Source organism: Mchenga conophoros, linkage group LG1 (genome assembly GCF_057382185.1).
Source record: "Mchenga conophoros isolate Kocher_MC1m ecotype Shallow Benthic linkage group LG1, M_conophoros_male_GT1.1, whole genome shotgun sequence".
NCBI lineage: Eukaryota > Metazoa > Chordata > Actinopteri > Cichliformes > Cichlidae > Mchenga > Mchenga conophoros.
The window spans coordinates 15,496,367-15,512,471 of NC_140526.1; the positions used below are offsets into that span (position 1 = coordinate 15,496,367).

The window sequence follows — 16,105 nt, forward strand, 5'->3', positions numbered from 1 at the left end:
TCTAGAGTGAAAATTTGAGCTGCACAGGGAGAATTTAGGGTTCTTACATAAGCATTAATAAAAGTAATGTAATTTGAAACCATAAGTCACTACATTAAGAATACCTAATGTTATCATTTTTATGACTATTAATCATTATTAATGCTTTCCCCCTTCAGTCAAAGCACTTCCCATGCAAAGAAAAAGAAAATTAAAACTGTCAACCTGTATTTATAAATCTCATTGATGATTTACATGTTTGATTTGGCGAATATACCAGGCAAAGGATGTTGAATATGGAGCTGCCCGGCAGGAGGAAAAGAGGAAGACCACAGAGAGGATTCACGGATGTAGTGAAGGAGGACATGCAGAGGGTCTATGTGATGGAAGAGGATACTTCAGAAGGGATAGAGCTGCTGTGGCAATCCCTATAGGAAGCAGCTAACAAGAAGAAGTTGTATTTACTGTTAGGCTTCACCTCAACTTTCTCCTTACAGTCTCACTCCAGTAGTCTATTTATTGCCGCTTGAAGTGTGCTATTATTGTCTCACGTCAGGCAGGAGTATGTTTGTATAATGCTATTACTGCATGTGTGTGTATGTGTATGTTTAACAGCATGTTCTGTTCATTATGCTGCTTAGTTTTCACAAGAACAAGTTACCCTTTATCCATAAACACACATGCACACGCTCACATACTCAGTAGGATTTGAACTCATGCCGCGTGTGTGTGTGTATCTTGTGGTCTAGTGGTTTGTTGACATAGTCAAGCAGGCAGTTCTCACATCGAGAGGGTACGTTTTACTTTAAAATGAACACACACACACACATACACACACATACATACATACAGTGTATTGATTGTAAAGCTACAAGCTTGTCATTGAGAGAGGCTTATTAGGTGTGGCAGACAGGATGTTACATTTATTTTATTTTTTTTCCTTTTTCTAATAGTCTCCTATTATGTTATTAGCATAATAAGAGCCACCAAAGAAGCTGACCACACACACACAGATATACAGTTGGGAAGCCTTTGTGTTAAAGCAGTATTATTTGACAGTAATGTGATAAACAGCCCATTAACTGTTAATAACACCAGTATGATGTATTGAGCGGCTTGATAGATCCAGAAGGGTTGTTCTGCATGTTTTTATCTCTTCTCTGTCAATCATCTGTCTCAATCTTAATGTCTAAATCTGCTAAGAGATATCCATCGCATGAATATTGATTGGATGCACATATACACATGGACATAGAAATTCTGCATCTCCACAACTCGTGTATTGATTAAACTTCAGTAAACAAAGAATGCCCCCTCATCTCTTTGGTAAATACTGTGCATACACATCTTCTTGGCATGATGTACTGTGATGTTCAGACAAAGGTCCCAACTGTTGAGACTGACGTGTTTGCGCATACATTACTGTGTCTTGGGTTATTTAAACAGCTGTATGAATCTTTACCAAAAACGAGATTTGAAAGCAATGGCTCTGAGATGCTGCAGTGCTTGGTAATAGCATCCTTTAGAAAAGATTCATGCTAGGGTGAGTACATCCCGAGGCACATAAAATAGCAGAGAAGTGATGCTCTCGGTTCTTATTCAATCTTTTCTAAGTTAAAATGCCATGAGATGGTTTTTACATTTAACCATGCACTCAGTCTGTAACTATCACTTAGGCAGAAAAGGGAACGAGGATGCGCATCCTGTTACACAAGAGGTGGGCTAGTTGAAAGCAGGAAGGTTGCACTTTGTAGCACCATCTACCACAGGTGTTTAATTGAATTACAGAGCTCTGAAGCAGACATGCACACCACACCTGCATTTGGGTGAATAATAAGCTCACAAAATCACAGTCATTTGAATCCTACCATAAGTCTCAAGGGTCCTAAGCAAAGCTAAATTTTATGAGGAAAAGCCATTTCTATTTAATGACCTTTGCAAGATAAAGACCTTAATGCTTTATGGAAAACCTAAAAAAAAAAAAATTTCACCAGGGTCAAATGAGGTTTAGATGCAGATCTGTATCAGGGTGTGCGTGTGCTTGTTAACTTTGATATTGAGTCCAAAGAGTCATGGCAGGAGATTTAAAGTGGCTTTGCTCTATCCAAGTGGTTCCAATTAGTCTGGAAAAACATATACAGGCTCAACACGCACCTTTTAATATACAAATATCTATGCACAAAGGCACAGATAAGTCCACAGAGATTGGATGAATATCGTGATTCTGCACACAATAATTGTTCTCACACACGCATCCACAAAGAGTAACCGGAAAAAAGTTTAAAAAGAGAGATATAAAGGATATAAAAGAGAAAAATAAACAAACTGACCCGTGTTACTTTGGTTTTTTCTTCCATTGCTCATGTTTAACTGTTGGTTTACATTGTGCGCAATATAAATATGTAAGTATTGACTCAACCTATAGTATGAGTCTCTTTTTCTTCACATATTTTTCTAACCAAAAAAGGCACAACACACTGTTTTTACACCTCAGTGCCTTTAATGCTGACATTTTTCATATGTGGTGTCTGTGTCAGGTTAACTTACCTAAAGAGCTGATTTATCTATTTATCTGTATACTTATTACAGAATCATATCAATCATGATGTTAAAAGTAAGGCTTTTTGTTTGGGTGAACAGGTTGAACAAAGTATAGAGAAAAGGAGCACTGTTTTTCTATAGAAGCTACTTTAGTATAAAGGTGTTAAGAGGACTATCTTTAGAGGAGCACTCTTAAATGGTATCCCAACAGGAAGTGATTTGTAGTAATGTGGCAACCAGATACACTGTATAGTGAGTGACATCCAGTGACTTAAAAGTTTCATGCCAATGGGCTTAAGTGTGACAAGTGAATCTCTTCCTGTGTGGACACCCCTACACCCCCACTGTGTGGTGTTAAGCTATGTGCATGTATGTTTTTACCTACAGAATCTACTAACATCTAGTGTGCCTTCTTAATGAAATAAAGTTACTTAATGAAAAGGTTATTTATGTATAGTAAGAAGTGTAGTGTCAAAACTGAAGATGCTTTGCATACATATACAGTATAGTTTGCCTTTTTCAACAGCATGTGTACTGATTGGAGTTTTGGGTATTTGATTCAGGAGATATAGTTATTTTCTGCTGGTCTGCTGCTAAATGACCAAAGATTGATGTGTTGATCCTCCCATGGTGTGCTTACTTTTTTAATGTATATGATCATACTTTAAATACAATTAATATTACCCCTGATCTGTTTTTTTTTTTTGTTTGTTGTTGTTGTTAAAAATCACAGATGAACTTTGTTCTGGGTTGTAGTCTCATTTTCCCACTGAAAATATAATGTTTGGATCCCGCTATTTTTATTTCCGATTGTATACATATAATCTGTATACAAATCTTCATTGTATCTCTAGACAATTACCATTTAATGTTATGGTTTATCCATTATATGGCATAAAACAGATGAAATATGTAAAAAAAAAGAAGGTAAAGAGCTGGTGGCAGTGGAAAAAACCACTGGAAAAAAAAGTGGGTTTTATTTGTTTGAAATTGTATTAATTTAAATGCTATTCCATCTAGTGTGCAATAAATACATTCATTCAACTCTATTATGAGATATAAATATAAAAGAAACAGTCACAATTTTATTTTTTTTATTGTTTTTCTTATTGCTAAAACTGATGGTTAACTAAACCTTAATGAATAGAAAAGTGGTTGTTTTTAAAATTTAGCAATAAATTAAGTTATTCCTAATTGATAGAAATTAATAATCAAACACCTAACTTTATGTAATAATAAGTGGCTGCTTGTTTATTAAGCAAATATGCTAACAGATGATTCAAAGGTGCAAAGTCACATTATGCATTTCACTTACAACATACACATCAGACTGAACTAGCAAAATTCAGTAAAAGAAAGAAAAAGGGAGGGTGGGGGGGATCGTATAAGGTCAGTTGCTTTCATTCCTGTATGAGACAACGTTTTGCTGCTAGCTTCTGTCATACTTTTATCCTTTAGACCCCGAGGACACCCATATGGAAAAGATATATATAAATCTTATAAAGTTTGTATCTGTCTTGTGTGAAACTTGTATGAAAAGCATATAAGAGTGAAAACAGATATAAGATCCCTTGAAAAATTATATAATGAAACGTGTATGTTTTGGATACTTACTAAAACAATGTATGAAAGTAATGCGAAAGTGGCCACTTTCATGAGTAAATCATGTAAGCCTTATATGATTTACTCATGAAAGTGGCCACTTTCATGAGTAATCACATATAAGTTTTTACTATTTCTTTTCTGTATGGGCATAGTGTGTGTCTGTCTGTGTTTTTGTGTGTACTTGTTTGTTCACTTGGTGTGTCTGTCTTACTACACTCCTTCCCTGAGGCTGAATAACATGCTTCTTGGTTTTTCTATAAATATTCATAGTAAAGACTTGTTCAACATGGCTATGATTTCCTCCTGTCTTATCCTTCGTTATCTTAAAGGTTTTCTTAACATATCTCACTCCCAGCTGTTCTTGTTCATTTTGCTTTCATTCAAACCTTCAGTCATGAGTCTAAATGTTTCCTTTTGTTTTTCTCTCCCTCCTTCCAGGATCCCTCATTCTCGCTCCTTCTCCACGATAAACTTCAGGTGCCCAACAGTTCTCGCCGGGCGTGGAACGAGCGTGACAGTCGATGCGATGTCTGCGCCACCCACCTTACTCAGCTCAAACAGGAAGCTGTGCGGATGGTTCTGACTCTCGACCAGTGGGATTTATCTCCAGCCTCTTCCCCTCCAGCCCTGAGTGGACGATATGGGTCTCAAGCACCTCCGGGTCCGTCATCAGGAGCACCAGGAGGGCCTCTGTCACGTGAATGGCCTCCCTTTCTCCCTTCCTCTTCCTCCCCCTCAGCTGCTGCTGCTGCTGCTTCTCAGCCTGCCCACACATCCTCTCAATCCCCTTCTCCGGTTCCCAGCCAGACCCCAACACCAAGCCCTAGCCATGGATCATGCAGTCCGCAATCTCAAGGTGCAGGGCATAGACTGGGGTCCAAGCCCAGCTCTCTGGGCCTCGGAGGTGGAGTGGACAGAAGAAACGGGTCCCCTAGTTCAGGAAAGACATCTGGTGGGCAGCAGCAGCCAGTGACTGGAGTAAACAGCCCTGGAAATAATGGTGGTAGCAGCAGTAATAATGGGACTGGAGCAGTACTGAGCACGGCAGCTCTGCAGGCACATCAGCACCTGAACAGAACGAATGGAGGAGTCACACTCTATCCATATCAGGTAAAACACCTATAGATGTGTGTATTTTGGCGGTGGGAACGTATGTGTCTGTGCGTGTGTGTATCTTGGACTATCTGGACCGATTCTTCCCACAAGTGCATTGCAAATATCACCATGGAAACAGCAGAACTATATCATTATATGATCAAATGATGACAGGCAAGATGGCTAGTCTCTATATGTGAGTCTGACAGATTAGGCAGGAGTTCGGTACATTTACACTGGTCATTTTGCAGGTTTGACTTAACATCCGTAACTTACGTGAAATGTTTGTTCTTGTACTTCAGAAAGAGCTAAGGACAATTTAAACTAAAAGTTTTCTCCTCCATTATAATAAATATATGACTGACTGTCTAGCAAACACAAAAAATGTTATGACTGGGATGTAGATACTGTTAAAAATGTACTTTTTTATAGAGATTTTTGCTGTCAGGGCTTAATATGCTCTAAAAGGACATTTTTCAGCTGTGACACATGCCTCCTGAGTGGGATACATGCATGCTAAGGAGAGAAGGAGAGATAGGAACCAAACACACTGAGTGATGTTAAAAGAAATTCAATTACTTTAAAATCCTTACCACTCAGTTTCTGGAATATTTGTTGATCATATCTCAGTCTGACCCGAGCACAGAGACCCTATTCACACTTGGTTTTGAGATGCGTCCTAGCTGATATGATTACATCCATGTTTATCGTGTGTCTCTATCGAGGCTACTTCTGTTTAGATTTTCTCACTGTCTGCAGCTCAAAGAACCCAGCTCACACATATTTTATCTGACGTTGGTTCGAGTGATTTGGCCTCACAGCATCTCATGGTGGATTTACATTTATGTTTTGCACTTTTGGTCTGATCACCAGCCGAGTTTAAACGTAAAGTATATTAGAAATTCAGTTTGCAGTCCAGTTTGTAGACAGATGACAACATTATACTTTATGTTTTTCAAAGCATTGCCATTCCCAAACAAAGAGATTGTAAATAAGAAGAATATTTATTTATTTAGTCCATATTTGCAAAGACAAACGGTAGCTGTAAACAAACCACGGCAGACCCGATGACAAGTTCATGCTTTTCAGCATCTTTATTGACTCGCTTTCATCAACGGTTGTCGTTTCCACATGGCTGGAGCTTTTCAGCCACCAGCCGAACACACAAACACCAACAACAACAATCATGACAGGAGTTAGCCCACACTTTAAGCAGGCGAGGCGTGGTTGCCGATGCCACTCAGGTGCGTCCGTCTCCCCTGCAGTGGCACCACAGACCACACCCCGCCACAGTAGCAAATTTCTTTATGTGTTTATTTCTACTCAAATATTAGAATGCTAGTTTCTGATGGTTGTGTCTTCTAAAATTGCAAAAACACGTTATGCAATTAGTTTTTTGCATGCCAAAAAAACACTCTTACTAAGGAGACAAGAGGGAAGCAAAACATGTTGATATCAAGCATTAAGTTAGCACCAAGCAAGATTCAAGATTCAAGTGGAAAATAGAGATAAAAGAAAATGTTTTAGGAGGATACAGGAAGGGAAGAAGCACAACTTCACAAAAAAAGGAGGATGGTAGGAGGGAGAAATCGCCTTAGGTGAACAGTGGTCTAGAGGTGTGTGGAGAGAGGCAGTGGTGCTGAGACTCCAGGGGAAATCCAGAGGTGTGTGTGTGTGTGTGTGCATGTGTGTGTTAACATGAACGTGTTATACAGATGTAATAATTCATACAGTGATAATTAGGACTCCGGGGACTCTATGTCATACGCCCCCAGTCCCTCTTCACTCTTTCATTCTCATTCATTTTCTTTCACACTTACTCTCCCCTTACTTCGCCCCTATTATCTCTCCTGCCGTTCTCACACTTTGTCTGCTTCATATTCATCCGCTCTTCTATCTTGCTGTTATCCCATCTGCTTTTACATTTTTTTTTTATTCAACCCACGACTAGAATCAGATACAGAGAGATGGAGTGATAGATGGAAATGACTTTGTACACTCTCTTGAATTGTTTCATTATCATGTTCTTTTTTTTTTTTTTCTTTTAAATGACATCAGAAACAGCAGTATGCGACATTACGTGATGGCAGAGCTTCAGTTCATCCTTTGTCATTTTTTTTTTTTTTTTTTTTTTCGTTATCATGTTCTACCGGTCAGAATAAATTAGGTTTGCAGGCTTTTATGTATTCTGGTATGTCTTTGTGGGAATTACAGTCAAAGAGTTCAGATTTGAAAGAGCATTTCTCTTTTGCTAAATTTCATTTTCTCAGAAAATAAAAAGGCGTTCATTTTTTTTTAGGTTATGAGGTTTAGGTTTGTCTGTCTGTTAGCAGGATTGTGCAGAAAGTTATGCATGAAGATTCCAGCACATGTGGGGGCTTGGCTCAACCTAGAAGTCCGTCCTGCCATCTATTCTCTTCTGCTCATCCTTATCAGGGTGGGCTGGAGCCTATCGCAGCTGTATTAGGGCGAGAGGCGGGGTAAACCCTGGACAGGTCGCCAGTCTATCGCAGGGTCAAAGAAGAAGTCATTAATGTTTTTGAGTTGATCTGGATAACGATCCAGGAGTCTTTGGAAGAATTCTTCACTATTGTGAGACTGAAAAAAAAATCAGATATTTCACATCATATGTACATTTATACACCATCTTTATGTTCAATAAACTGTTGAAACATGGTGTTCAGGGCAGTTTGCATCACTTTTTTCATCCGCTACTTCAATTTTACACATCATTTCATAGTTTCATCGTTTCATGTAGCTTTTTTGACTGTGCTCCACTTAAAAAAATGTTCTTTGATTTCAACTTAGCCAGCATGAAAGCAGGAAGGTGTTTTGCTTTTTATGTGCCTGTGTCACATTTGTTGTTTCCCCATTCATGTGTATGCACATCTCAGTCCTTTGAAAGCTGCCTGAACAAAGGAAATTCTAGAAACTGTTCACAAACGTTCACTTCGACTCAACCATGAACGGATTAGATTTTGGTGGTCAGAGATAAAGATCCCTGTAATGTTATAAAAACATTTTGGTTCAGATGCACATTTTATTTTACCACTTCATAGTGATATCATAAAATTCAGGAAAGAAAATGTGGACATTGCTTAAGATAATAACGTACTTGACATTGGGTCAGATGCTAAATTGGTAATGCTAATCCTGGGTGTCCAAAATTTAAATCCTTTAAAAGTGTTTACCACATACATTCCCTTCAGGCTACTTTTTGTCTGTTTTGTAATTTGCATTTAGATACACTTTTGAGTATATTTGTGTGTGAGTGTGCCTTGTTGTGTGTGCAAAGGGTTTGGGCTATAAGAGTGTGTCAGCCAGCATGCATACTTGCACATCATTGTGTGCAAACGGCGTATTTTGAAGCTCTGTGTAGATGTGTAGGAACTTCTTTACATGATCTCATTCTGTATTCTGTATATGAATTAGTATGTGCGCTGGGAATTGTAAAATCCTAGTGAGCCTGTGTGTTTCTGGCGAGGCATCTGCAGTAATGGTGCTTCAGTAGGAAAGGAGAAACACGATAATAAATCACCCTCATTTAGACTAACGCCTGCTAGAGAAGGAGATGGGGGGAGGAGCTGAATGGAGACATAATCAAGAAAATGAAAATTGGGAATAAAGATGAAGAAATGAAGAGACTAGATTTAAAGAGCAGAATGATGAAGAGAAGGTTTAAAGCAGGACACAAGCGATAATAAGCCGTCGCACGTGACATTTTAACATCACTATGTTTAAACAAACTTAATTCTGGGACATAAGGGTTTGCAGGGAGACAAACTCTGCATTTCTTCTTTGCCTGAGAATTTGATCTGCTTTGCTGCTTGCACCACAAAACAGAGCCATAGCTTCATGTTTTAGCATCAGTGGAGCTTTCATTGGGTCTTACAATAGGAGATGATTGAATGCAGGCCAAATGAGAATTCTCCTCCAACATGCTCGCGCTCTTCAGCAAAGTGAGGGAGACAACAAACACGTAGATTGACAGCAGGGAATGTAAAGCATTTCTGTGCTCAAATGCTGCAGCAGGAATCGGTGGGATTTACGAGAATCGTGTGTCCCATTGTTCAGAAACATTACTCACAACAGCGCATTAAAGTGAATTATTGGTTTAATTCATTTTAATTATTAAAATCTCCAGTAAAGTCTCTAGTCAGGGGTCGCACAACAAGAGATGAATTGAGAGAGGGAGGGAGCGGTTGTAGGTAGACAGAGAAAAGAAGCCGCCTGTCTGCCGGCATAGCTGACATAAAATTCTTGCTGGGTCAGCAGTCTAATAGGTGACTGCTGCCACGTTTTATATTTATTAGGATTGTTTTTCAGTTCCATGGGAAGTCCAGGACTAAAGGAGAAACGAATTCAGTGAAAACAAGTGGAATTTCTTTACTAGGCTGTAATGATGCCTGGGTTATGGAGCCATGGTTTTGAATTTTCTGTGAGTTCATAGTTCATTTTGCTTTGAGTATGTTTTATGATTTCTTTTTTCTTTGTTGAGTCTCCAGTTCTTAGTTCTTCCCTCTGTTCACTTCCTGTCCCTCCATCAGTCTTGTCTCTGTTTCTTAGTTCAGTTGTGGCTTACTTCATGTTTTATTTTGGTAGCTGTTGGATTTTTATCTCACTTTACTTCCTTTGTCATTTTCTTAGGTTTAGCTGCATCCTTTTACCACAGGCTTTTTCACCATCCCTAATTACCTCTTGTATAGCAATGTATATTTATATATCCCCAATCAGAGTGTCTGTGTCCCTTGCATTTGTTTCGCTATTTAAAGCTGTTGAATTTTGTTATGTTTGGGTTATTTTCATAGACTTTGTCTCCTGACTCAAAAGGTCAGATTTTACATTACACTGTTTTGTCTGCGCGCCCTGCATTTGGGTCATGCACACCCTCAACATAGATGGCAACAACAGACATTTTCACATGGACAGATAATGTTATATTCTTGATTAACACACTTTTTATTTAGCCAAGTTCAGTCTTGTAGACTTGCTCTGCGCTGGTAGACTCACTAACTTTTTAAGTGCACTGACTGTATGTCATAAGTTACAGGCTGAGGACTCAGTGCGGACTTGAGAGACAAATGGAATAAACTGAAAACACGCCTTTAGTTGGGAGATAAAGTAAAACAAAATAACAGAGCCCATTCAAAATCCACCCTAAGGGAAGAAATCCAAAATGCTACACAAAAGGCCAGAAGAGTATACTACAAATGAAGTTCAGACTACCTAGGCTTTCTTCGCTGTAGCTATCAACAGAACCTAAAACTCTGTTTGGAGATGGATCTCACAAAGGTGGTCTACAGAAGTGGGCTCTGTCAGGCTCTGTGTGCAGACACATAAAAATTGTGGGTTTTGTGGATCAAAATGATGGAATGATCCCTGCGAGTGCCACCAGTCAGTTTCTACAAGAAAATCATAAAACCTAAAGAGAGAAAAGCTTTAATAAAAATCACAATTTTAAAATCTTGAATAACAAAAGGACATAAAAGTTGGGGCAATTACACTAACTTTTTCAGTTTGATAATTTTTTAACTTTGATGGATCTCTATTGTTGTAAGGGAAAAAGGTGACCAGTAACATATAATGGTCTAAAGGTCTTTATTTATTTATGTTTTTTATAAGCTGCTCAGTGTCTGAAGTAAATGTCTGAGCCTCTAAATTAAAAGCAGAGTTCAGTGACATGTGGTCCTTTAATTAGTTTGTAGACAGAGCTTCTCATTCTGTGACAAACCAAACTGTCTATAAAAATCACGTCCATATCAAAGGCTCACTTTAGCTTTGCAGGCTTGCTATGGGAGTGTTTTGGTAGAATGACTCTGTGTGTCTCACTCCTCTCTCTAGCATGAAAACGCTAATCCAACATTACCTCTGCCCTCGTGCTGTCCTTCAAGCAGCTAATTGAAAACAGGTTTATACAGTGTGGTGTGTGCGCCTCTGTGTGCGCTTCTGTGTGATTCCAACAGTGGTTAGATTAGCTTTTCTAATTTACCGTGAATCTGTTGCGCCTATTGTGTATGGATTGTTTCCGTTTATCTGAGAGAAACAGGATGTCAAATAAAGAACACGCTTGCAATCATATTGTTTTGTATAAAATATGTTTTTATTGCCAGACTATAATAATAGTTGGTCTACGCATTAGAGAAGTTTGTGAACTGAAGGTTTGACCTACTGTGTAAATCTGGATGGTAGGAGTGGGCAATAGAGCCTCAAAATGATATCATAACATTTCAAGAAAATTTCCAATAACATATATGAAGATATTACAAAAAAAGTTGCCAACAGTAGAAGAAGCATTACAATATAGTAGTAGTGACAGAACATAAGTCAAATGTAAGCACAAAGTAGCCTAGGGAATGTTATCCCAGGGACTTTTAAATGAAATTATACAATAACTACAGTGGCCTTGAGAGGCCAAATGGACTGCAACTTAAGAAAACACCAGCAATAAGAAAAACGCTGCAAAAGCACACAAAACACAACGGAAATAGGAAAAACGAAAACAGAAATAGGAAAAAACACAAAGGAAGTGTTTCTGGGGAGACAATAACCCGACGGACCAGTTGGAGAAACCCAAAACATGGTAGGCGTCTTTTTTTTTATGATTCATATAATACTGATGACAGATATTTAGGCTAATAGTTAAGCTAACACACTTACCTCTCATCTTTTCTTTCCTCACAAAACACAAAATAGATCCTCCACTTCTTTTAAGTGTCTCCCAGCGCAATTCTTGGCATATTTTGGTTCCTGCAATTGGACCGTCGCATTATTGTCTCCCCAGAAACACTTGTGTTTTTGGAAATCTGTTTTTTCCTATTTCCACTGTAATTTTTCCTAATACCATTGTGTTTTGTGTGCTTTTGCAGCATTTTTTGTTATTGCTGGTTTTTTTCTTAAATTGCAGTCCGTTTGGCCTCTCAGGGCTACCATAAATAACAGCCTAATACTGTTGCCTATAGCTTTTTATTTACAGAACTCATTTTTCGCCATGTAACTGCATCTGTGATTTACATCCACCATATGGAGTGTAACTAGTGAGTGCTCCAGCGATGCTCAGTCATTTTATTTGTTTAATTTTGGGTCGCACATAAGCAGCTGTTCGCATATCAACAGATGAAAGAAGATTGTTGTTGCTACCTTAACAGGAACCATGTTCTTGCACATTTTGCGAAGTATTATGCTTTGTTGGGGGTAACCAAAACCACTTCCTTCCTGTTAAAGCGACTCCCTCTTTAGGTATTAATCAGCAGCAGCAGCTGACATGCTGCTCTCACTTTCAGACATTTTTGGGCTTGTGTCGTGTGTCCTTGAGAAGATAAATGCATGGCATTGCTATATGACTGATATCACAATATGACACTTTTATATCGTGTACAGATTTAGGCTGGTATTATCTAGTGTGGTATGATATGGCAAAGTCCTACTGGGTGGAAAGAGAAGAGCCAGCTCTTACCTTTAAATGTCAGAGCTTGATAGAGAGTAAGCACAGCTAATAGTCTTCATATTATATGTTTTCCTGTATAAAATAAACCTACATTGCTCTCAGTTTACTTGCTGTTCTTTTAACTGGTTTTCATTTTCAAGCATACTGGCCTCTAGTATGTAGCCTTGACAGTGTTTCTGTGTTTCTGATTTGATTATGTAATATATCATATAACTAAACAGATCTCATTTTCATCTCCTCTCTCCTTCTCTCACAGTCGCTTTCTATCTCTCATGCATTCTCTGGCCAAATTATTAGGAACACCTACATCAGAGTAGAACAACTCTGGCGTCAAATTTACTACATTAAAAATGTGTTTCCAATATTTTCTTGCCCTTTGACATTAAGGACACTTGAGCCTTTAACCCCCTTGCCTCATTATGGGTGTTAAGGATTCAGGTTTACAAATATATCGATAATTTACTCCCTCTCAACATCCATTTCTGTCATTTCCCTTTATGTATTGCCTACGTTTCATGACTGGGTTTCTGTTTCCTCCAAGCTTACTTTCTTTTCCTTCATAGTTTGACACATAAACTCCTGCTTCTGTAACTCTACCACCTCTGTGAGAAATAAATAAACATCCTTCTCCGTGTGCTCACTTCTTTATTTTTTCGCATTTCCTCCCCCACTTTAATTTTGAACAAGCGGCCTCTTTCTCTCTTCCGCCAAACCACTCAAGTAAGTGCTTAGATGGTTTTACAGATTGTGTTTATTGCACCGATAAGATCAGACAGGACCACACACGCGTGTGGACACACAACACACAATTTCTATTCCCCTTATACAAAACTGAAGGTGCAGATTGTATTTTGGGCGCCTGTAATATGAGAAAGAATAAAATAAGAGAGACTGATGAGTAAGGTAAATGCTGGGGAAATGGTGTTTGTGATGTAATGAAGATGAATTGGTCAGCTGTTATTGTTTTCCGAGAGGGGAGTGAGAGATGTGGATTACTGAAATAATATAGAGGAAAAGTGTAAAAGTTACAGAAGTATAGTGTGCTATTGTATTTTTTTTTAATTTAATAACCTGGAAAATCTAATATCACATTTGTCAAAGTCCCGCATTGACTGATACAGTCATAGGATCAGGCTATTTTGTAAAAACACAGTCAGATGCTGTGTTTTTCATTGATTAGCTGCATTATTTTCACCTCTGGCTGTTGCATTATCCTCAGTCATCTCAATTTGTCCTGCTGTTATCTATATCCTTTTATCTGCTGCTGTGACCTAATATCCCCACAGGAATCATTAAAGTTTCATTCAATGTAGGATAACCTAATTTATTGTAAAGTATAGAGACAGCAGCTCAGCCTTTGTGTCCTGTGGGGAAATCTGAATGGGACATAATTTACTTTAATGAGTACTTTATCCAAAATGCTATGTAAATGCTTTAGCCAGGTGACCATCAATTTTCTGTATGCGCAGCACTCATGTAGGATTAATATGACAGCTCTCAAATAGTGACTGGCTTAATGACAGAGATAAGGCACCCATTACCACACCACTGCTACAGAGAAACACAGCAAAACTGTTGAAATCTCATGATGATTTTAGCCCTGACGGTAGTTTAATTAGTAGTTAATTAATAGTAAATGTTTGATTAATAATTAGGAGGTAATTCAAATAAATGACACTAACAACGCAAGAGGATGAGTTCAAGAGGTGAAGCTTAGCAGACAGATATCAGCTACAGCTGCCTACATCTGTGCACCTGTCAGTCAAAGCTCAGACTCTGTTACAGCTCTGTCTAGTCATGAGGAAGCACAACGGAAAGATATAAAGGAGGGTCCTGCCCCAGCTGCCAGTTCAGAGTGTCAACACGAATTTCAAGTGTAATATTTATTCAGCCATGCGCATGTAAAAAGAAAGGTTACAATAACTGAAAGAAATTTACTTGCGATTGCATCAAGTGCAAAATAACTAAAGAAACAGATCCGTCTTCTGAGAAACAGATGAGAAAATTGTGTAAAAGAAAAGGTAGTTCACTGCTTCTGCTTCAGTGGTACAATAAAACTGAATTAGTCTATTTGCACAGAAGCAGTCACACACACACACACACACACACACACACACACACACACACACACACACACAAAATCCCATTACAAACCAATAACAGCACTTGGCAAAGTCTCAGATGTAACACAAGGGAACACACAGTCAGCTACAAAAAAGGTGTGGAGGCTGAGGACAGAAGTATAATGCTGTTGTTAACAGTTGCTGAGACCAGACAGTGAGCTGAACCAAGCAAACCCAAGAGTGTGAGCCAATTAAGAGGAGAGGTTCAGATGGACAACACAAAAATCCTCAGACGTGGAGAGAGCAAACTAGTAGATTATGTGATGCTTAGACCTTAAAATACATGCAGCTGCTACAAAGGGAGGAAATTAGCTACACAGACAATAACCTTTTTTAATACCAGGCTATAAACATATAATTTCCATTGTAAAGTTGGGCATTTTAACAGGAATGTCCAAGGATTGACTCACTTTTATAGCCAGCCTTAGGTGGCAATTTGAGGAAAGGCACTTTCACTGTTACTTTAGCTCTGGAATTTGCTGCTTTTTGGAAATTACATGTTAATGAAAAGGGTAGATTACAAAGAACATCAGTGCAAACAGCTCAGCTATACCACATTTGGTGATAGTCAGGGGCTCTGCTGTGATTAGTGTGAATGGCAGTAAAGTGTAAGTGGTATTGCAACATGACAATATTTAAAAGTTAAATGGTCACCGTAAAGAACTTTCTTCCTGTTAATGCCAGCATGTCTGGCCAAAACTTACAGGTCACCTGAGCACTAATTTAGTAAAAGAAGAGCAATGCCTAACCCGACCAAAGACACACCACATTTGGTGAGAGGTGAGATTGGGTAAGTTCAAAAGGGACATTTTTATCAGTCTCAGCTATACTTGTGTTTACCCACACTAACATTAACATTAACCTGCTACACATTAGCACTGCCATTGTCAACATGTTTCCATGATTTAGGCTTTTAGATCATAGCACCACTAAACATATTGCACACTCTCAGTAGACTCTCCCTGAGCCAGTATCATAGCTGTGGACTCTTAAATCATATGCAGTGACTGTAGGCTATAAACTGGTGTCTCTATGTCTGTCCAGCCTTGGTGGTCTGAACTGCAGCACCAGCACTCAAAGCTATACATTATTAAACCACCTAGTTTGCATAATAACATTGTGTGGGACAGTGGGTTTTTTTTTTTACATTGTGTTAGTAGTTTTCCTTATTTTATTCATCAGAATTTATGAGTAGCCAGTACAAAAGCGCAGGTAGTCCTGTAGCTCGCTGGACCTTCATTTCATATGTTCGCAGCTCGTTTAATAATGCAGGAGCACCAAGCCAGGTCAGAGCTTTTGAAGCAGCTGTAAATGTACA

At 38.6% G+C, this 16,105-nt stretch overlaps 1 protein-coding gene across 2 annotated transcripts in view; it reads left to right on the forward strand.

The window, feature by feature from the left end:
* Positions 1-16,105, forward strand: part of kif26ba (kinesin family member 26Ba) — a 100,281-nt gene that overhangs the window by 26,197 nt on the left and 57,979 nt on the right. For both annotated transcript variants that reach the window (XM_085267510.1, XM_085267515.1), the window contains exon 3: positions 4,564-5,235. In XM_085267510.1, the coding sequence (XP_085123636.1) occupies positions 4,564-5,235 (672 nt within the window). The remainder of the gene's footprint in view (positions 1-4,563; positions 5,236-16,105) is intronic.